At 42.8% G+C, this 23,202-nt stretch overlaps 1 protein-coding gene across 1 annotated transcript; it reads right to left on the bottom strand.

Moving 5' to 3' along the window:
- Positions 1-1,772: 1,772 nt before the first annotated feature.
- Positions 1,773-20,189, bottom strand: GTPBP1 (GTP binding protein 1). The gene is made up of 12 exons (XM_054988238.1): positions 19,768-20,189; positions 18,345-18,456; positions 16,543-16,723; positions 14,661-15,009; positions 12,819-12,942; positions 10,898-11,012; positions 10,619-10,763; positions 10,308-10,490; positions 8,518-8,653; positions 7,260-7,438; positions 6,065-6,265; positions 1,773-4,158 (listed from the first exon to the last, which is right to left on the bottom strand). Exons 1-12 carry the CDS (start codon positions 20,005-20,007, stop codon positions 4,066-4,068), a joined length of 2,058 nt encoding a protein of 685 aa, XP_054844213.1. The 5' UTR covers positions 20,008-20,189; the 3' UTR covers positions 1,773-4,065.
- Between the last annotated feature and the right edge of the window lie 3,013 nt (positions 20,190-23,202).

Here is a 23,202-nt window from a genome sequence, read left to right as displayed (position 1 = left end):
TACTGTACTTTGGATCCACAATTAAATCACTTATGACTAGGTTTTGCTTGATCTTATTTGAAACTTGTATTTAATAACTCTTTGACCTTCCTGAACAAAAATACAAAAAGTAAATTATAAAACGGGGTAATTAGTCCTTAATCTTATGCTCGGAAGAGCATGTTACTTTGTTGGTCCCGGTATAGACCTACCCACCTACAGTATGCACCCCCCTTACCTCAGCTCCTTAAAGGGTAACTGTATATTCATTGTTATCTTGATGGATTCTTTATCCCATCAGCAACACCCACCCCTAAGCTTTTTGGTACTGGAAGGTTGAAGGCACCACCCCCAACAAAAATGCACAATAGTAATAAATACCCTGAAATGAACTTTGCAGGATGGTAGCATGTACAAAGCACAGTCCAAAGCATGACTTGCTTTTCCTATGAAATTTATCTACCATGCAGGAAACTCCAGTTTGTATCTCATTGACTAGCCTGTTACAAATGCTGCACTGTTTTGTTCATCATTTTATATCTACAGACTGTAATTTATACCTGTGTGCAAAAAACAATCCAAGACAATAAATTCTGATTTTAAAAAGTGATTACAACACAAGTTGTGTTATGTAAAGGATGTAAACTGACAGAATGCTACTGTAAAAAAATCAGATTGCACTGCAGCACTCAGTATAGGCTTTTGTTCTCAATGGTGACTGCAACTATTTGCCACTATGGGCTATGATAATTGTAAGATTCCACGTTAACAGTGCAACAACTGATAGTCCCAAACATTACATTTAGTCACTGGAGGGGAGTCCAAATGGAGTGGACTGTAGTATCTACCTGCATATACAACTGCTTTATTGTATAGGTACAAGCACAGCTCTGCACAGATCTTGCTGTGCAGAATTCTTACACTTGGGGCTGACTTTATAAACATTTCAGCAAAGTAACAAGGTAATAGATGAGGTGGGATTCCTAATTAATTGTAATATAACTTTACGAGTGATAGAAGCAAGCAGCTCTGCATCAACAGTCCCTGCTTACTTTCAAAGATTTGGGTTCACTATGTTACTACAAGTAGGAAATAATATGAAATGATTGCCTGTTCTTCCAACTGAGTGATGCTTTTTTACTGTACTGCACTATCACATTTGCCCAATTCTTTCATGTTCCTCAGAGATGACACCTCCGTGGTAGTTTTACAATATGCAGACACCTACAGAACCAGCTAATGTATCTAACAGAACCATTACAAGAGGAATAATTTCAGCAAATGCATCTTCTTCCATTACCAGAAGCCCACCTACCCATAAAAATACTTGGCACCTTCCTTTTCTGTTATTTATTTACAACTGGGAGGTCACTATACTTTGATCTTTGTTGCAAATTCTCTAGTTGACACCAGACTACCAACTTTCTTTCTAGTAGGGGACATGACTTAACTGATGTGTGCTAGAAATTTCTGCAGCATGGAGATAGTATGATGGAATGTTCTACTTGCCGGATTTTGGTTTGGGTGCCTGGTATGATTTGTCTTAGGGACTCAGATGCTTTCCCTGATTGTGGCTACTAGTGCCATATCAAATAATGCAGAAGCTGTGAAACTGGTGGGGGTGGAGTGGCTGGCAGCACAGGACAAAGTGTTTCCAAAAATACTTACCCGCCATTCTTTCGTACCTGTTTGCAGTTATTTTTCCTGTTCCCCGCAGCAGCAAGCTTGATGCTCTTCAGGATTTTGAGGAATCCATCTGAGGGTTCGGGTGGAAGCTGTGGCTTGTTGCTCAAGTGTGGAAGGTTCTCTAAGGCTAATGCTCTAACTATTGTCAGGACAACTAGGCCAGCACAGATTAAGCCCCTCACTTTGGGATCTATCCCAATGGAAGCAGCATTAGAGAACCATCAGACTAGTTCCCAAACATATTCTAGCTTCCTGTGGTATCTGCCTCCTTGCACAGAGTTTTGTAGCCTTTATCCAGTAGGTGTGAAAACTGCAACTGGGGTTGGGATAGGGAAAGCTTCTTTCATGAGAGGCCCAATGATCTACAGCCCCACTTAAAGCATTAGCCTTTAAGAACCTTCCACACTTGAGTAACAAGCCAGGGATTCCATCAGACCCCTCGGACGGATTCTGTGCACATTCTGAAGAGCATCAAGCTAGGCAGCCCTTCCTGGATGCAGCATTAGGAAGTGGATGCTTCAACTTTGCAAGTTACTGCTTAAGAATAAACGTTAGAAATAACTGCGTAGATTGTGGGAACTTTGAACAAAACTTTAATATCTTCGCATCATGCCAGCCTCAGTAGTCTTAACTGCTGGTCACAAAATAGCATACAGCACTCTGGCTTTTCCTTATTAGATCTTCAGCATGACACCTTCATTCATAGCTAAGGAATGAAGAGGGCAAAAAAGGACCTCACACCTCTGTTCACTGAACACAGATGGCAATGAAACACACACACGGTTAAATACTACACCGAGTAGCACAAGCTGCCATCTCACGTTAGCTACACTTCATACCCTGTTTCTCTTCTCTTTTGAGGATGCAATTAATACTGTAGCTGCTAAGGACAAAGTCCGTAAGAGTTCAGGCAAGGCAGGCCCAGCATACACCTACTGTTCTCCAATGTTCATTTTATCTTCCAAGGAACTCAGTTATTCAAAAAACAGGAAATTTGAAATGACAACATGTTGAAAAAGGTAAAAAGTTACAAACCAGTTAACTACAAACCTGGTTCTGTCTGTCTTTTGTAAAAAAGACCACCACGTACACACAGTCATGATGATAATTAAAAAGTCAATTCAGAATGTGTTTTGAAAAGATGCTGCAAATGTCTATCAAAAGTTATAAAACCCAGCCATGTGACCAAATCAGCTCTCTGCTGATTCTACAGTCCCTGCTTTCATAGACAGTCCCCAAATTTCCATTACTGTCCATGGCAAAGTTAAGATTCTGACAAAATGCTGAAACAAAGGGAAGAGCTGGCTTCTAATATCAGATGTGTCTGGTTGCAGAAGGAGATGCCATTTCTCCAATGTGCAAAAAGCAGCATTACAGAACACACCAGCAGCAGGCACTATTAGCAGTGCCTGTTATTAGCTCCGGTCATGCAGAAGGGGAGGGAACAGTGGTCTTTGAAAGGGGTTGGGGAGGAAGCCATGGGGAATAAATGGACAAGTAACTACAAGCTGCTGGTCTTCCCCTCTTCCAAATTATGAATACGCATGTAGACTGGCAGCAAGGTCAGATATGGCATGCACCCAGAATACAGACAATCATGACTAGCTCTGTAAGAAAAAATAATCAGTTTTGAAAACATGACACCTCCACATAACCCAAGATTATGTGGACTTTCCTGCCGTCAACTGAAATTATCACCAATGATTGCCTTTATTTTCAGGTTGGGAAAAAAAGAAGTGCTTCTGCTTCCATTACCCAACCAGGCAACCATACCTCAAGCTTTTAAGCAAGCTTCCATACTGGGATCTCACTTTAACACATCTGTTGGGGTGCTGCTTGTCATGAGCTCCTTTCATGGCACTCACCGCTGCATTACAAGTGGGAAGGACGAGAGCTCACTCAGCACCATCACTGCCAGAGGGCAAGGATCACTGGGCCCCTGACGCCATTTGTGCTCTTACAGGGTTTTAACATTTTAGGAGTTCTAGACCTTAGACCACAGAGACAACTTGTTTTTAAAAATGAACGGGGTTGGGGGCAGGGAGAGAAGACAGGTACCTTATTCTCTAATACCTGGATTTCTCCTGATTTTCATGCACACACACGCACAAACATCCACCATAATAAAAACTAATAAAAATAACGACTAAGAGCTCATGACATACAAAATGTTTTGGAGCAGAGGGAGAAGGCGGCAGCTGGTCAGTTCCATGTGTGCTTTGTCACCTTCAGCTGCAGCCCCCCCCACAGCCCCTGTCACTCCCCTCTGGGATGGGAAAAGAGTTCCACAGCAGCAGATCAGCTGAGATGGATTTTGGTTATGCTGCTCGATGGAGATTGGGGGCGTTTAAGAAAGAAGGACAGAAGGGAACAAGAATTCCTTGATGAACAGAAACATGTTCAACAGCCACCGGCAGGGGTCATGATAGCTCCTTGAGACTTCACTTTATGGCGCTGGCCTCCACGTCGCCGGCCACCTCCTCCAGCCTTTGCCTGGAATGGGGAGAAACTGGATAAGGTGGGGAAGGACGGACAAGGTACCAACCTGGGCCACATCACCCCAAACTCAACACATGGTATCTGAGCCAGCAGCAGAATCAGAAACAGCTATACAGGTAAGCACCAGAGGAAGAAAGGAAAGGGGGCTATAGCGCAATAAAGCAGTCTATTTATTGCAACGCTGTCTGAGAGGGTTGGAAAAAATTCAAAGGAGTATCTTTTTAGATCAGCACTTCTGAAATATGTCAAGCTTCCTAAATGGAAGTTCAAAGGATGCTCACCTGAGCACCTAAGAGTGAAGCCCAGATCACACATGCAGGAGAATGAGAGGGTAGAATGGAACCCGCCACTTCAGACTACCAGTGAGAGATCAGTGATCACAGTTTGGATTACTGCCTTCTGTTAAAAATTTCCTGCACAGACAGAGCACGGCAAGTCATCTCCCTGCTGTGTTAGTTTTCTATTTGCTTGGAGTCTTTCACATGGAAGAACATTATAAGCTGGGGCTACCTGCAGTCTCAGGTGGTACAGTCCATTCTACCACCTCATTCTCGTGCATGTTTGAACAAGGCCTTAGACTTCTAAAGGAAGAAAGTCTCCCAGGTTCCCCACAGACACAAACCAAAGCCAGCCCAAAGATGAAGAAATACCTTACTGCCCTCTCGGTTGTGGGGCTCTTCATCCGGTACAGGCTGAAGGAAAGCAGCAGGAAATATAAAAACACAGGTAAGAGGATGAGCAGAGCATGACAGACATGAGAGAAAGCCCTGTTAATAGGCCACGGTTAGAGCAGCCAAGGAGAAGCACTGCACACACAGACTGGAGGTGGGGGTGGGAATAGGGAAGAGACAGCAGAATAATCAAGGAGCTATTTAGCACAGGGAAAAGTGAGTGCTATTAAAAACCTCTGTATCCTAGCCATAGGGCACACCTAGTTACAAAAGATTTCTGTATTGCAAAGGTCAAAGCTTCTGCCATTGCGCTCATTTCTGCCAGTTCTAGCTGATGCTTGAAATTTAATTCATTATACCTGATTTCTCCAATGGCTGAGGTGGCTTACAATTATATCAAACGTATCTAATCGTTAGCATACATCATCATCATCATCATCCCTCCAAGGATAATGCCACCCTTCTATTTTGCAACAATCCTGTGAGATAGGTTAGGATTAATGAGAGTGACTAGCCCAAGATGAGGTTCACAGCAGAGTGGGAGCTGAACCAAGGCTTCCATGACTCCTACTCCAATGCACTAGCTGTTACACAACACTGGTCTAACACAAACAATTAAAATGTAACTAAGCAGTGAAAGCACATCAAAATACAAAAGACTGACAGCAGGAGCCAAATTTTCATTGAAAAACTCAACAGCAAGATGACAGAGGAACAGGCAAGTTTCATACCCCTTTCATAAGGTATTAGCAACTCCAAGCCAGGGCCCAATTCAAACTGTGAATGGCTCATCTAGATAATAATAACTGTACTTAAACATATGATAACAGAAATTTTAAAACTCAAGGTAATACCTTTTCTAATCTGTGCTTGATAAACAACTCTTCTTTTAAGACTAACATGAAGCACCAGATGTTTCTAAGTTTCAAAGAAAAAAATCAAGGAACCCAGTCAGCTGGGAATTAGCAGGCCCCGCAACATCAAGTTTTCCCTACTACAAGATGATCCCCACGCAAGCAGAGCCATTCCTGCTGTTTCCAAGACTCAGAAGGCAAGCAATATCATGTCTGAACTAGTAAAGTTCACCAAGTTGTTTATTAGCATCAGAGTGGCTTTGACTCCTCCTCAAGACAGTAACTTTACTGAGGAAAAACTCAAAAGCCATTAATGATGTTTAGGATAGGCCTTGCTAGGCAGTACGGAACAGATGCACAGACCATTTTGCATACCTGTGGTTGCTGGGCACTACATGGAGCGGAGGGAGCTGCTCCCGAGGAAGCAGCATCGTCTGCCACGGCGGGGCCTGCCACTGCTAGGCCAGCCTGGGCCCCCCCATCCTCTCGCTTTATCAGGGGCCCCTTTTTTGTTGACTGCATCTTGATTTGCTGGGGCTTGGAGTTCATCGGAGAGTTATTAGTGGTCTGGAGTAACTGTCAATTAGAACAAGAAGGTGGAAAGTAAACAGAAATGTTACTTTTAAAAATCCACAAGGCATTAGCTAAGCAGTTCACCTTGACACTAAGAGGACATAGAATAATATTTAATTTAAAATAGTTGTATGCTGCTTCGTAACATTTCTTGAGACAGCTCACAAAAACATCCAAAAACAACAACACACCAGCCAGAACACAAGCCTATATTGAACAGCAGCACAAAATAAAAGCTATTGAGAAAAAAAGGGGGGGGGAGCACAAATCTATCACCAAAAACCTTGGAGAAAAGATCTTCATCTGCTGCCTAGAATGCCAGCAACCACCAGGAAGACAGACAGACAGTACCAAATGGCTAGGTCAAGGGCAGTAATTGGCTTTCTCAGAGCAAATGGCATTCACACGTGCACAGGCCTCTCTCCTTCCACAGCTTTGGCAGCAAGGGAGGGGGGAAGGAGAGATAAACAAGCTTGGTTCCTCTGTCTCCTGCTTCTCCATCTCATTCTTCTAAAACCTTGCAACTGGAAGGCAAGAGGGAAATGTCAGGCAAGAAACTAGGCTTTCCAGCCTGCTTTTCTTTCTACAGAGAAGGAGGAGAGGGGAGACAGCAGCAGCACAGGGAAGCAACTAGGTCTGGCCACACCTTACTGTCTCCTTCAGCAGAGCTAGAGGCAAACCAAATGACTGGGACTTCTGATTAACTTAGCAAGGCTCACTCTCATCCTAGTCACAGAAGGAAACAGGGCCATAGGAGTCTACTCAAAATCCCAAGTGCTGAGCAAAGAGTGCAAAGGTCCTGAAACAGACTGGGATTTTCCCCCACCAACCCTGAGCACTATCCAGCAACAAACCATTCTTTTCAGTAACTAGAGTCCCAAGACACTCACAAAATGGAGACAGAGGGTCAGAAAGAAGTTTATGCTGCTCTTAGAAACTCCTCATACCCCCAAATGGAGGCCATCTCATCCCCACTACATCTCAATCCCTTAGTTACCTTGGTGATGGTGCCCACAGCTTTGGTACGGCCCTCACGGAAGACAAGCCGCTGGTCTATGTGCAAGTACTCTGGGGTCTTGATGAAGCGGAAGTGAACTGTGGCCTTGTCGCCTGTGCGTAGACAGTCTTTGTCCATGCTGAGGATAGTAGCTGTCTGACGGATACTGCCACAGTGCACTATGAACAGTAAGATTCTTATGGGTACTCAAATGGTGGCAACAGAACAAGCCTAAGCAGCACAGGTGCCCCACAGCAGTTACACTGCTACGGTACACATGGAGGGCATCAGGCCCAGCCAAGAGGAGCATACTGCTGGCTAGAGCACAGCATGTCAAACTGCATCCCGCTGCACTTTCCCCAGCAGGTCTCCTAACACTGTGAAGCAATCTCCAGTCTAGCTCTATGGTTTCAACTATTTATATCCTTTTTTCCCCAATGGAGACCAAAAGCAATTTACAGCATCATTCTCCCATACTCCATTTTATCTGAACAACCACCCTATGATGAGGGTTAGGCTGAGAGAGAGGGACTGGCTTGAAGTCACCCAGCAAGCACATCAGGACTTTGAAACTGGTTTCCCAGATCTTAGTCTGCCATTCTAACCAATGCACCAAGGGCGGGCAACCTTTTTGGTGCAAGTGCATTCAAAAATGAAATACTAACCTGTTAAAATGCGGGTGCACCAGCAAACGAAGGGGGTGTCAAGGGCTGTATTTGTCCAAGACAAGCCCCAGCAGTGCTGCCAGCATCGCAGGGATTTGTTCTGCACTCTGCTGGTAGCTGTACAGCTCTGGGAGATGATCATGGAAGTCAGCCATGCCTGTTGCCTTCTCCTGCACTGAGGACCTCAGCAGTGCAGCCAGTGCCTTCGTGGTATCTGTGTGGCCATTAAAGTGGACTGGTGTGCTGATGTCAGCGCACATCCTGGGGGCTGCCTACTCCTTGGCTACATCATGCAGGTGTGATAGGCTGAGGTTGAGGCCAACTGGCACTTCCCACCACTGAACCAGGACTTTGAGGTCCAACAAGGAATTACATAGCCACTAAGTGTAAAGGTATACACTGGAGTCTCTCCTCCACTTCACAAATTTTGATTCTGCATCCTGATTCCGATCCTCCCTAGAAAGTTTTGAACTCTGAGGAGCAGTTTTGTCACTTTCACTAGAAAAGAGCCATCAGAAGAGGGTTCGCTATAACTCAAACTAGATACTAACATATATAAACTGTTTAGTGGAAGGAAAAGAGATTACACCTACCCATTGCCTGATAACGTGGACTGATGGTAGTAGGATGATGCAATACCAGAATTTCAGCTTCAAATTCCCAAGATGCTTGTGGATTCAACCGAGGAGACACCATCACCATGCCTTTCCGAATAGAGGAGCGTTTAATCTGCAAGAAAGAATTGAGAGAAAGCAAGGACCATTTAAATCGGGGCTTAGGAATTGGTTCTTGATTTAGAAGAATCCAGAAATGCAATTTCTATACAGCACTTCACAGAAGGACAAGAACCATTTGAAATACAGCATCCTCTGCAGTGGAATGGGATGCCTATCCACCAGAATACAGCAATGCTGAGCAAGACCTCTACAAAGGAGAAGAAATTGGGAGAGAGAAACGATTTCAGGAGGAGTAACTTCAAGGGACACTTTGGTCAGCAAAAAGTTACTACCCCTCAAGCTTTCAGGCACGATATTGTTAGGTGGTACATTATCCTGACATGCTGACCCTCTATGTCCTGCTCTCAAGGCACACATTGCCTTGTCAAAGGAGCATCCTTGCTTTCCACTGGAAAAAAAAGCAAACTTCTAGCCTTTGTGGATGAAAAGGTGCATGAATACAAAAAACCCCTTCCTAATACATTTCTCACTGGCAAACAAATCCTTACAGGGCAGCTTCTGCCATCTTTTAAGTTTATCTGTGAGCCTTTTTGCAGACTCAGTTAAAATCATATTGTATTTTTGCTGTGAATATCCTAGCTATTGATTACATTGTATTCATTTGCAGTATGTAATCCACCTTGGATCTCAGTGAGAAAGGCAGACTATAAACAATAACAGCAATATTCTGGATCCAGCACTGCTGCTAGAGAAGCAAGTTAACGCAGATGCAAACTCAGTTTAGCCTGGAAAATGGTCCCCGACCTTGTCACAGCCGGTCAGACCTCTTGAATCCATGCCATAGTAATATCAAGACTAGACTACTGTCATATACTCTATATAGGTCTTCCCGAAATGTCAACTCAAGAGACTCCAGTCGGCACAGAACACCGCAGCTCAATTATTTTGGCTATCACATACAAAGCCGTTCATGGCCTTGGTCCCTCATATCTACAGGACTGCCGCTCTTGACATCTGACATCATCTGAACAGAACCTTCTGTAGGTGCCATCTTGCATATGGGCAAAATCAACAGCTGCCCATACAGATGCATTCTCTATGGTAGCCCCCACTTTATCAAATGGCCTGCCTGAAGAGGTCAGGAAAGCTCCCACTCTCTTGGCTTTCTGCAAATTAATCAAAGCTGAATTATTCATCGGGAGTTTTTTTACACAGGTAATGGGACTGTACTTTAAGGAAATGATTCATAGATAGGCATTGGAAAGGGATAGGTACTGTAAACTACATTACTGTGTTCTGTCTATAGCTGTACTGGGTAGCTCTGTGTCATATAATATGTAAATATGCTCCTACTGGATAGTTCCGCAGCATGTAATATGTAAGTATTCTCTTCTATGTCATTTAATGTGTCAACTCACTTATATTTTGGTTCAGCACTGTTTTCAGCTCTGTATCAGACCCGTTTGTTTTCAGATTTCTGAAATCTTTACCCTATTGTATTGTTCATAGAACGTCCCACCTGCTGATCATATTGACCTATGCTGAGTAATCTACCTTGAGTCTCAGTGAGAAAGGCAAACTATAAATAATGTAACTAAATAAATAGATGTCTTTGCAACTTATGTACAAAACTCACTATCCATCAAGTAACATGCAGCTAGGTTATTGAAAAATAATGTTCTCCAAGTAGAGCAATGCTCACATACTTTTTTCAGAGCAAACGAAGCAGTCTGGCCTCCCCGCACCTCTTTGACTGGCATGCGTTTGCGGTGTATGGACTTCACAGCAATGGGTAGGAAGTTACCCAGGGGATCTGGTCCTAGAAGCAAGGTGTCATTTAACTTGATCAGCCCTCTAAGTGTTGTCCCAGACACCACTGTTCCAACTCCCTATGGCAGGAAGAAAAAGTAACTGAGTTAGTCACACAGAGAGCAACAACAAAATCCAGACATTTCATTCCCACTCCTTTCTCGGCTCTGCAAATACAGAAGTGACTCCCAAGCATCACTTTCCTTACTGGAACAGAGTAAGTGTCATCTATCTGAAATTCTGCAGGCTCTTCTTCCCTGTAACTGGTCCGTGGAGATAGAAGATTGAGAAACATCTTAAGCAACTCCAAGTTCTCACCAGTGACATTGGAAATCTGGAATATTGGGCACATCCTAAAGGAACAAAAGCATAAGGTTACACTCATACCTATTCACTAGATTCGTTTCAGTATTTGGTTTTAATATTTGGAGGATACCCCACATGCTGAACTGACCATGTCAGCTGAAGGTGATTTCATTCCAGTTACCTTTCTGAGCTGAAGTTGGAGGCAGTAACAATGACATCATCCTTGCTCTGGACCAGGACAGGGATTTTCCTGCATCCTGGGGACTTCAGAAGTCGCTGCAACAGCTTCAGGGTTTCTTGAGTAATACAATGAACAGAGTTATGAAAATATTCCATTCAATGCAAACTTAACATGGGTAGGTTAGTTAAGACACACACACTTGCCAGTGGCCACAACACTCTAATAGGCTATACACTGGTCATAGCCACAATTTCCTCGCCCCCACACCTGAGATTCAGTAATTTCTATACCATCTTCTTTCACCCAAGGTGGTTTACATAATAAATATCCCTATAAACAATTACAGTACAGTCCAAAAATGTCAATAGTCATACTACTTTAAAACCCTCAATAACCCCAAACCAGCACATTAACAAAAATTACTTTACTAGTCAACTGGTTAGTTTAGAATGGATTTTATGACAGCCTGATAGCCTACTCCAGAGCCACTACCAAGAAAGCCTTGAAACAGACCAGCATTGTCCTCCACTGCCCTGTGGGAGAGAACCAAAAGTAGCAGCTGGCAAGTTGATTGTTACTGGCATGAAAGCTCATCTAGAGCTAAGTGAGCCCCAGGCCATGAAAGACCATCAATTATGCTCAAAAAAGAATAAGCATTGTTTGCTTATTCAAAGAGATATGTTCAAAGAGGAGAGTCAAACTGCTGCAGTTTCTGAGTGGTCTCTAAGAAACACATAGCAGTGACCCAGCCTTGAGGTTACAGTGACATGGATCAGCGTGTAGTTCCCTGTATTATTTTACCACAGTGGTGAGCAGAATAGAGGCTCACGTGTTTCACATACTTCCTTCTGTGGCCATTTTTCAAAATGCAGGCTACATTTCAGAACTAAATCCAACTGCTGCTTAAAGACATTTAAGAGGTAGAGAACAGAATGAGTTCAGTCCCTGTAAAAGAACACATTTTGACACCAGTGCATCTCTCAGCTTCCTGGAATTTCAGATCTCAAGTACAGATGCTTAGCCTTCATGATAAGGGAGAGACAGACCATACAGATGGTTCTGGATAGAGAGTTGCTGGAGCACAGTGGTTAAGTAGTTGGGATGCAAATCAGCACTCTGCTGGTTTGAATCCCACTACTGTTGTGACCTGAGCAGGTTGCCTTGGGTAAGACATGCTTCTCAGCCCCAACTGTACTGTGGGGATAATAATAACATTTAGTTCACTACTCTGAGTGGGCCACTAATCTGTCTGGAAGTGCAGTATAAGCACAGTTATTATTCTACTGATTTGCAAAAATATGCATTTATATACACATACCTGTCTCTACAACACTGCTAGCAAACAGATGCCTGAAAGTTAATACTGACTACAGGGCACCAATGATTTAAAAAAACTGTTCTGTCAAAACATCCTTAAGACAAAACCAAGACTAAATGAAAAGAATGTCTTAGAAAAGTAAAGCATGAATGGCCACAGCTTCTAGAGGAAGGTAGAAAAACAATCCAAAAGCAGAAACAGATCTTTAGAATGGAGCATCATAGCTTCTCTGCCTATGTCATTTTAAGACTAAAGAGGTCTAAACTAATACAGAAGTGCTTCCACTTCTTTCACTTAAGTTAGTTGGGTGGAGGAGCAGGGGGGAAAAGTCACATCATCATGTTGGAGCTACTTTACTTCACTGAAGCAATCATTTTGGAAATTGTAGCCATGACAAGTTAAATCCTACTAGAGAAGCCCTTAGAGATAGAACACCGTTTTTAAAATTTCCAGTAAAGGGTGGGGGGGAGCATTTTATCAAAGCAAGAAAATAGTTGGGGGGGGGATATTTTAAAATGCCTCGTTTATTTGAAGGCATGCTGCCAAAGGAGAAGGAAAACATTTCAAAATTACAAAGCACTGTTCTTGTCAACTTCCATTTACCTTGGAGAATATTGGCAGGACACATGTCAATCTTAGTCACCACCACAAAGACAGGGACGTTGAGTGCTAATGCCAGACCCAGGTGCTCCTTGGTCATCCCCACAATTCCAGCATTGCTGCCCACCTGTATCCAAGGAAGCACGAGCAAAACGAAAAACAACTGTAGGCAAGCAGGTCACACTTCCAAAGGCTTGTGAAGAAGTCGGACAATACCTGTGCTATGTTTTACATAGACACCATCACTCCAAAAGGAAGATTTGTAATACATTAAGAGGAAAATAAGTCAAGTTTTGCAACAAAGTTAAGGGGCAATTTAGATATTAAAGTTTGCCATTCACAAGATGACTTCCTTAAAGTATTCCCTGGAGCACAAAGTCCACAAGTTTCACAGGGTAACTTCAACAGCAAGATCAAAAGGTATCTAGTGCCTTACTCATAGACTCCTGCCAGGAATACGGATTATCAGTGGCTCTTCCCCCCACATTTTGAAGCAATACTAGCCATCTACACGTGATTCATTTAAACATTCAATCAACTCACAGCGTGGGTGCAGTCCCAAGTGTGCTGGGTTTGCCCCTTATCCATTCGCACAAGATTGCCAATATGTATGTTTGGAAAAAGTGTATATATGTAGACTCCCACCCTGTGGACTGGGACACTGCTTTTCAAATCTTCCCAATCAACTTCCTCGATGCGTAAGTGCCGATTCACCAAATGTATGAACATTGTGTGTAGAGGGCTACTGTGAATCTAGTTGGTGTCACTCTCTAAAAGTGCCAGTTGACCTGAATCTTGCCTTTTCTGTTTCAGATCAACATAGCTACCCACATGAAACTGTGAATGCAAAGTATAATCTTATTTGCACAAGATAAATGTCAACCAGCATTCTTGAGGGAGAACCTGCACTACCTTATTTTGCCAAGATTTATCCCAGAAACAGCAAGTAATTACATGTGTGAACAGCAAAGAGTTGAGGTACAAGAATCTTAAATTAAGTAATATATACCTAGTCCTTGAATGAATCCTAACTTGTATTTTACTTCTGAGTTTCACTGTAAGGAATTTTTTCACAGAGCTATCAAATTCTCTACAATATTCCTCTCTATCTCCAGACATACTTTAAGATACCACCCCCAAGAATGTGATGAAAAGCCAGGCTAGAGCACTTGCTCATAGGTAAGCACCCCAGCCTGCCTTTTCAAAAGAAAGGCAGAGGCATCTCTCTACTGGTGAGTCTTCTCATAAGCAAGCACCCCTTAGTAGTCTGGAATGCTTGCTCATAATTAAGTCCTACGCTTCTACTTATTCATGTGGATGTGGTACAGAAACAGATATGGGACATTTTGTTCATCTGTGTTACAGGAAGATATCCACAGGGGCTGCCAGTCAAAATCAACTCATGTTATGAACTATGGGCAGAAACAAGTGAGCGCCTACCAGAGCAGATATCCAATCTTTTATTTGGGGAGGGAGAGAAGGTGGCCAAGTAAAGGGCGAGAAACAGGAAACAAGCCTTGCATGCACATCTGGAGAGATCTGACACTACTACAGTTCAGATGAAGGAAGAACATGGCAGCACAACAAGAAGCCATATTGTGAGCAACACACTGCCAACGGTGAAGCTTCCAACATTTTGTAATAAGAAATTACCATCAGTTTCAGAAGGTCACATACCAATGTGCCTGTTAAACTTCTGGATTCCTAAACATGTTTTATTGTGAGAACTTCTGTGGACATTTTTTATTCGTTCCTTAGCATTACAATATGGAAGGTGATGGAAAAGTGACACAGGTGCCAACTCCCTCACTATCTTTGGTAGTGCTCCGCACCTGCACAGCTTACCATTAGCATGCAAAAATCAGGTAGGTGTCCTGTCATGCCAAAGACTGTAGTCTTCAGGTACTTCTCATGCCCAGCAAGGTCAATGAAAGTGATAACCTTTGTTGATTTCTCACAAATCTTAGTCCACTCAAGACTTCCACCATGGCTGTCGGGCTTGTTTACTACATTGCCTTCACTGTCAAAGCCCAAAATGTCATTGCCCACACTGCTGGTCCGGCCTGACTCAATCTCATGCTTGTGGCGGAAGAGCTTCTGCCGAGCAAAACCACGCCCATTGTCCAGCTCGCCATGAGTGAGGACACCCAGCAGAGTGCTCTTCCCAGCATCCACATTGCCAACCACAGCTACCCTACAGGAAGGCAGAAGAAAGTTATTAGACAAGATACCTCCCGTCCAAGCCTTACAATCAGCTCCTCTGTGTCATTAAAGGGTAACACTCTCTAGCATATGTAAGAGGCATGGCTATTAAAACCACAAGGATCTAATTTGCATCTTCTAGATTACAAAGAAGGTGCAGCAAAACAAGTTACTTCTAAAGCTCTAAGTGAGATGGTTTCCCCTCACAAAGAGTTCTGACTATGATCTTGAAAAAGCATGTAGCCAGGAGGTGCATGATGGTGTAATTAAACACTATGAGTGCATCTTAAACACAACAGGTCACAAATATTCTAGTCTTAAGATTAAAACTTTTAATTTTCATGACTAGTATCAAGATCAAAAATAGTTTTTTGGTATAGTATAGTACATTATGAGATCTCATGTCCAACTAAGGGCCTATTCACTGCCCCCATCAGGTAGGCCTGATGGGGGCAGTGTTGTGAGGTACACAACAGAATCTTACACATATATACAGCTAGTATATGCAAAGCTCTAGACATGGCAAAGTACATACATACATCCCTTCATTAGTACAACCCACTCTGCTCTATCTCTACATATTTTTTAAATGGCAAGAAAATCAAGTATGCATGCTGATCACATGAAACATTTTACCAAGAGAAGTTACAGGCTAAGAAACTTAACCAGTGCCATCTTATATTGACTCAGGGCTCCCTTCTTATATTATCTTCACTGTTAATATCAAGTTAAGTTTTTCCATCTGGTACTCACAACACATTACATACAACACTAGAACAATATGGTATGTCATGCCTTAGACAGTGTTTTGGTTATGTTGTTTTCTAATTCTGTATTCCTAGTACTATTGCATTGTTTATTGGTTATGATGTCTGATTGAACTGTTTCCATATTTTGCAATCCTCTTTGAGTCTCAGTGAGAAAGATGTGCCTATAAACAAAATAAATAAATATAAATTTCCAATTTTTAAGTATTTTAGGAGCCAACATGTAAGATGTAATATGCTTGCTCTGAGTAAGGATTTTGAAAAAATGAAATAGTCACCACCATCACTCTTTCATTTAAGAAACCAAATACCTGCAATTTTTCCTATCCTTAAAGCAAATAATTTAACATACACGTTTTAACTCCTAACAGGAGAACAATTTTGCCACAATAAAATAATGCTAAAGTCAACCTATTGATCTACACATGAAGCATCATATCCAAGCCACTGTAAGCTAGATACCACACCCCTAATCTTGAATAAGATCTTTCAAAAGAACAGGAACAAGATTTCATCCAACAATGTTCCAGGCTTACAAAGGAAACACCAATACAAGAAGCTACCTAATCAGACAACATTTGATGAGCCAAGCACATGCTCAAGAATTTAATAATCAGCTTGTATACAAAGCATAGAGGAAGAGAGAGAATTTAATTACAAGGCGAGGCCAGGTCACTCCCACAATTAAACCAGAGTTACCAGCTTCCCATAGCTACCCGGGCAGGCTATGGAACAGCAGTCCTGGCTCCACTTCTTACCTGACTTCCAGGAAGTCATTGTCACCCACACGCTTCCGAACCAGGTAGTCACGCACTTTTCCTCCTGCTTCCTGGTGTTCTCGTAGGAGGATTACATCTGCATCTATTTGCTCTGCCATGCTCTTCACTGTGGCATAGGAGGCTTCCATGTCCGCATCACTGAGCCCATACTCAGTCCCATCTAACAGAGTGGGGGGCAGGGGGAGAAGAGGAACAATGCTTAATGTCTTCTAGCCTGGGCATCTATTTTGTAATTAGTTTGATCCTTCTTTAGCAGTCCCAAAGAGGCTGCAAATACAGACTAGGCATGATGAATGCCCAACCAATCTCTATTGCTCTACTCCCAGCAAAGTCTTAGCACCAGTTTTTGAAGAGAACACAGCCAGAGGGTCAAGTACAAAGATAGCTTCTTCACGACTCCTTCCTGCCCCTCACTCCTTACATGCATGAAGTGAATCTGCATAATGAATGCTGATACAAGAGGCAAGACTTTAAATAAGCTCAGATGCCACACTACTGTAATTCACAAACATGAACATCCAAAAATATTACACTGACACATGGTAATATTAAAGAAAACATTAATACTCACACTCTAGCCTATGATACTGCAAGAAGAGTTTTAATTATTTATTTATAACTCACTTTTCTCCCAAATTGGTACCTGAAGGAGCTCACAACATTCTCCTCTCCTCCATTTTATTCTTACAAAAAACCCTGTGAAGTAGGCTAGGCTGAGAGGTTGCAACTGGTCCAAGGTCACCCCTATCCTAGTTGGACACTCTAGCCACTAGACAATGCTGCCTCTCTAAAATACCTTTCGGGACTGATGAACTGCCACCTTAATTCAGTTTACAGTATCATAATATTATTGTTATGTGCTTTGCTTTCTGTGTGTAAGGGTTAGGCAAAATTCTTTTTTAAAGATTTGATTGATGTCAAAGAAACTCCTCCAGTCACTTTTTAAAAAGGACAAACATTCTTTTACTTTTCATATTCAAGTGGGAGAAGACATTATATAAGTCTCATTACACAAGTTAGAAAAGGGAAATCCTTACTTGTCTGAACCTTTGCATTTTCTCTATTGAAGAAATAAAAATCCAGTGAGGCAGTGTGGTGTTATGGTTAGAGTGTCAGACAAACAGACAGACCCAGGTTCAAACCCCCAATCAGTCATGGAAGATTGCTGGGTGACTTTGGGCCAGGCATTCTCTCTCTCTCTCTCAACCTATAAACTACCCTCACAGGGTCGCTGTAAGGATAAAATGGAAGAGAGGAAAACAGTGTAAAAAGTTTTAGGACCCCACTGGAAAGAAAGGCAGGGTATAAATGAAGCCCATACAAAGCCAAGTGGGGAACGGATCCCATTTTGAGAGAGGGAACAATATGAATGAAGTTGCGAAAGTTTCATGGGGTGTACAAGCCATATTTTACTAGCACCATTCCTAGTATGATGATCAGATCATGCAAACATTCAGACCAATCCAAAGCAGAAGATGGCATTGTTTATGGAAAATAGCGTTTGTAGCTGTGGCCCAAGAGAATTTAGCCACATTTTAAAGCACTCGTTGCATGGATGTAGGTGGTGATGGTGAAATGCATTTATTGTACTATGGATGAGAAGTTTTAGAACCAAGACATGAGGAACAACCATCCCTTCCCCACCCATACTTCATGAAGCAGCCATCACCACTGAACTACTAAAACTTCTTAACACCAGCCTGGTGTTGTAGTTAGACTGGGAGTATAAATAAAGCAAATACATAAATACTTGCACAACTGAAGGAGGTAATCATGCTCACCTGACCCTTGACCAATGACATAGATTGTCTCCCCACATCCTTCATCCATTCTCTCCCACATCTGCCGGAGCAAGCTATCATACTGTTCTGATGTTGGACTCACCATCGCTAGCTGAACACAAAGATGAAACACCCATATTAAACATACTGCTTTGGGGATGTGTGACCAAGTCTTTACACTGTCTTTTCAGAGATGTTGGACTCAAAATGCTTTTGGATGTTTTTAACAAGAACATCAAAAAATACTTTTGCAAAGGTATCGATCAAAAAGAAATGCTGTCTAGACCACTAGGCACCAATCATTGGTGTGACTGCAAAGCCACAGAACAAGAATTCAAAAAAAAAAAAAAGACCTCAGCAGCAGAGTGAAGAAGGATAAGATATAAAGAAAAATATTCAATGAAGTCTAGGTCTTCAAAGTAGACTGAGAAAACCTATGATACCATAGAAACAAGCTTGCTGTTCTGCTATTGTTAAATATATGTTCTGCTATTGAATGCCACATTACATCAGATACAAAGCAGCTGCTTCAGCACTGTGGCTGTGGATCCCTTTTATTCAGAACTGCAGGAGCTGCTGTTCAGTTGATTACTATTATCTCACTATTGTTGTCATATGTTTATTTCTATTAAGCACGATGCTTATGTTTAATATCTGTATTTTCAAAAAGATTAAAAAGTTGATAAGTACAAGTCACATAAGACAACAATATACTGGACATGTCAAAATGACTCCATCATCAACTTTGAAGGGTAAGCTTCTTTCTTATTCCACCTGTTTGGAGTTTATCATGACATTTGCTCCTCACCAACACAGGTGAACAGGAATTAGGGGCACTGAAACGCATTTTTGTGTCGGAAAAAGAAAAACAAAACCTTTCCCCAATACAGAGTTAAGGTCCACAGAACAGGGCAGCTCTGGCAATTTCAGAACACTTCGATTCCTTTGCGCTCCCAAGAACTCACAATCGCCCCGGAACAATTAAAAACACCTTTTTAAGTCACTGAAAAGATGGACGAAGTTCTGGATCTATTCCACAGCCTTTGACGCGACACAAATTAAAAACACCAAATTTAGTTTTTCTTTTTAATCCAGGCACACCCCCTGCCACGTATACTACATCGTGGTACCCTTGGAAGCACCACCACTTGGTTACACACACGCTTAAAGCACTGATGTCCTGGCAGAGAGGTCACAGCCCCCTTTTTTACCTCAGAGGGGACACCGTGCTAGTGTGAACGGCTACCTAACCCGGGTTCGTGACACCGCGCAGCCCGAAGGACAAGGAGGGTCGCTCACTAGCATGCGGATTCCGTGCGTGACAGCCGCCGAGGGAAGAAGGGCAGCCGGCAGGGGCTCCACACCGGCAGGCTCTCCTCCGCCAGCCGCTGCCCACCCCCCCGGGGGCCTCAGCCGGGCCTACCTTACTGGTGAGATCGAGCTCCGGCTCCCCATTGAGCACTTCGCCGTCCTCGCTGCAGTCCGAGTCCGGGATGTCGCGGTGAGGCCGGGAGGAAGCCGCCGCCGCCGCCGCCGCCCCGCAGTGCGAGGCGGGCTCCGGGGCGAACATCGAAGCCGGCACGGGCGAGCCCCCCATCGGGGAGCGACTGCGCTCGGCCGCCATCTTTGCAGCCCCTGGCTCCGTCTCCCGCCACATTAGCATAAGCCCCGCCCACCCCCGCGTAAATTATGCAGAAGCCCGCGGAGTTTCTTCGCGGCGTCCACACGGCTACTTAATTATTCATTACTCTTCCCCCTAATCACCACGCAGCGTTATTAATAATAGCTACATTTCTATAACAACTGAGATACGTTTGTTAATATTTATAAGTCACGCCTCTTTCAATTCATCTTTTTCGTTTTTCCGTTTCCTCCAGCCTGCGACTATAAATGCTCAAGCAGTGGTACCGCGCCACCCCTTTTTTATAGCCTTGAAGCGTGAACCCAGCTCTAGCCTATAGCGCCTCGAGGCCAATGGGAGAGAAGAAAACTTGATAAACAAAGCTCTTCGCCAATCGAGAAAAAGATTTTAAACGAAGGGCGGGAGCAGAATCCTTAACAATCACAGAACAGGTCAGAAAAGAAGGCTGGACAGATATCCTTTTGACCAATTAGAAAGTGAGCCGCATTTGAAAGGCGCAAACATAAGCGAATCAAACACGAAGGCCATGTTATGGGCTCGTGCGGGGATTTCCTGTGTTTACGTTTGCCTATTTGTGGCAAAAGTGTCCGTATCAGAGGCGAGTCTCTGGCAAATGCTGATGAAAGAGGGCTGAAATAAAGCGAGCTTATGCAAGGAGCTGCCATATGAGACATGCTATTTGAACATGCCCGGGCTAATCTCCAAGCCTGTCAACTGTAAAGATTCACTCTTCTGCTTACCTGGATGTCCTTGGTTTGCAGAAGTCCTGGTTCATTAAAAATAACTGTTCTACCCTAATAAAACTTATGTATTTAAACGTTTCTCTCTCCCTTAAAAGACACACGGACAAGGGGGCAACTTGAATCTGGAAACCCAAAGTTCAAATCCCTGCTCTGCCATGATACTTACTGGGTAAATTTGGAGCAGTCGCTTTATCTTCAGCCCAACCTATGTTGCAGGTTGTTGTGAAGATAAAGAGGAAGAGGGGGAAGTGATGTTCTACGCCCATTGGGAAGAAAAGGAAGATATAAATATGTAAACCAGTAAACTTATATAAAATGAGTTTAAAATTAAAAAGTAATCAACTGCTCATAATTCATTGCAACCTGAAACAATGTTTAGAAATGGAGAAAAAGAACAATTCACTTCAAACTGGGCCTGGAAACCAGCCAATTAAGCTACCTTAAATTGGTTTTATAAGATCATAACTAGTGTGGACTCTGGTCAACAGAGGGGCCACAACATTTTTTCCCTAAAGAAGTTACTGACTACTAAGAGCAGTCCCAGAGCAGTGCAGTAGTCTAATTGTGAGGTTACAATAGTATGGACCAGTCAGGCCAGAATAGTTGAGTTTAGAAGGCAAGATAATTGCCACAGAAGATATAATTAAAAGAAAGAATTCCTTGCAACAGCACCACCAACCTGCTTTCCCAACAGCAAACCTGAATCAAGGAGCACACATTAAACAATTAGTGCTAAATTCATCCAATCCAAAACTAGGAAGGAAATCTCCAGTACTCAGCCTTCATAAGCAGTATCTTGTCTGGATTCAGTTTTAGCTTGTTGTTCCTTAGCCATTTGACCACATATCCAGGTAGGGTTGCCATCCTCCAGGTAGTGGCTGGACATCTCCTGGAATTACAACTGGTCTCCAGGCCACAGAGATCAGTTCACCTAGAGAAAATGGCTACTTTGGTGGATGGACTCTATGGAATGATGCCATGCCAAGGTCCTTTCCCTCTCCAAACCCCACTTTCTCAAGGTTTCACACACACACCACACACACACACTCACCACACACACAGATCTCCAGGAATTTCCCAACGTGGAGCTGGCAACCCTACATCCAGGCATTGATCTGCGTAACTTATCAGCTGCTTCTAGAGTTAAAGTTAGTTATAGACCTGGATGTTACTCACATATTGATGGCACACAAACACGATGCTGTGGATAATCTCATTCAAAGTCTAACAAAAATGTTAAAATGCACTGGGGAAAGAAAGAGCTGTGGAACAACCAAACTGTTGATTTCAGCATCTCTCATAACTACTTTTCTGAGTTCTATCCTTCCAACAGGAAGGACTGAAACTATCAGAGTGCTGCTCCCATATCTCAAGAGAAGTAGATGGTCAGCACTACCAAATGCTGCAGACAAATCTAGCGGGACCAAGAGGAATGCAAACCAGGACCAAAGCCAAACTGAAATAGGTGGTACACAGATATGTCCTCCAGGGGCTTCTATAGCAGCTCTGCCACCATCTTTCAGGCACATATTATTTATTTATTTATATTTATTTACCGTCTACCTTGTCCACTGAGACTTAAGAAAGAATATACTCTGTAAGTCAATGCAATCAGTGAGATAGTGTGGTGTAGTAGTTAAAGTGCTGAACTAAGATATGGAAGAACCAGGTTTGAATCTCACTCTGCTATGGAAGCTCACTGGGTGACCTTGGGCCAGTCACACAGTTTCAGCCTAACCTACCTCACAGGGTAAAATGGAGGAAAGGAGAATAATTTAAGCATTTTTGGTTCCCATTGGGGAGAAAGGTGGGGTATACATGAAGTAAATAAAATAAATAATCAATAGGAAGAGACATCTAATAATCAATGCAATTGGACAGGGATTGCAGAAATCTGAAACAAAGCAGAAATCTGAGCAAAGCGTAAGTATTAAATATGATGTGTTAAACATGCAGTAAACGGTATTATGTAAGTAGAAATACAATGCACTGAGAAAAAGATAATAAATACAGAAACAGATAATAACACCATACACAGTACATTGCCCAAATAGGTCAAGATTTAATTCAATCTTAAATGGTTCTACTCTCCTAAGCCTATTGACTTCAATAGGCTTAGAAGTGTGTAACGCTGCTTAGGACTGCACTGTTAGAGACCAGCACACACCTACTTTCAGCAAATATATACCAGTAATAATTGCTTCCTTTACTTTTTTCAGGAGAGAAAATACTCCTGCACAGGGTACTCTCAGCTTCTAGTAGCATGGTTTTACTGGCCACAAAGTGCAGGGATCCCAGTCACAAGGGTGATAGACTTCACAACACCCAGAATCCAGTCTACATCCTTCAAGGATACCAATCTAAAGCTGACGCCTCTGCTATATAATGTACATTTGAACTGGTACCAAAGTTAGATTCGATCTGAAATACTTTCTGCAAAACAGAGCAAATTCATCACAGCTGATATCACATC

The sequence above is a fragment of the Eublepharis macularius genome, chromosome 9 (genome assembly GCF_028583425.1).
Source record: "Eublepharis macularius isolate TG4126 chromosome 9, MPM_Emac_v1.0, whole genome shotgun sequence".
Classification (NCBI taxonomy): domain Eukaryota; kingdom Metazoa; phylum Chordata; class Lepidosauria; order Squamata; family Eublepharidae; genus Eublepharis; species Eublepharis macularius.
This window is presented reverse-complemented; position numbering and strand designations above follow the sequence as displayed.

What these genes read in the sequence shown, in the direction of transcription:
- GTPBP1 (XM_054988238.1), bottom strand. Translation starts at nt 20,007, where the DNA reads ATGCTAATGTGGCGGGAGACGGAGCCAGGGGCTGCAAAGATGGCGGCC. An exon ending in AATGACTTCCTGGAAGTCAG is followed by an intron (nt 15,010 to 16,542) that starts GTAAGAAGTGGA and finishes GCCTTCCTGTAG; the next exon opens with GGTAGCTGTGGTTGGCAATG. An exon ending in TCCTGCCAATATTCTCCAAG is followed by an intron (nt 11,013 to 12,818) that starts GTAAATGGAAGT and finishes GTATTACTCAAG; the next exon opens with AAACCCTGAAGCTGTTGCAG.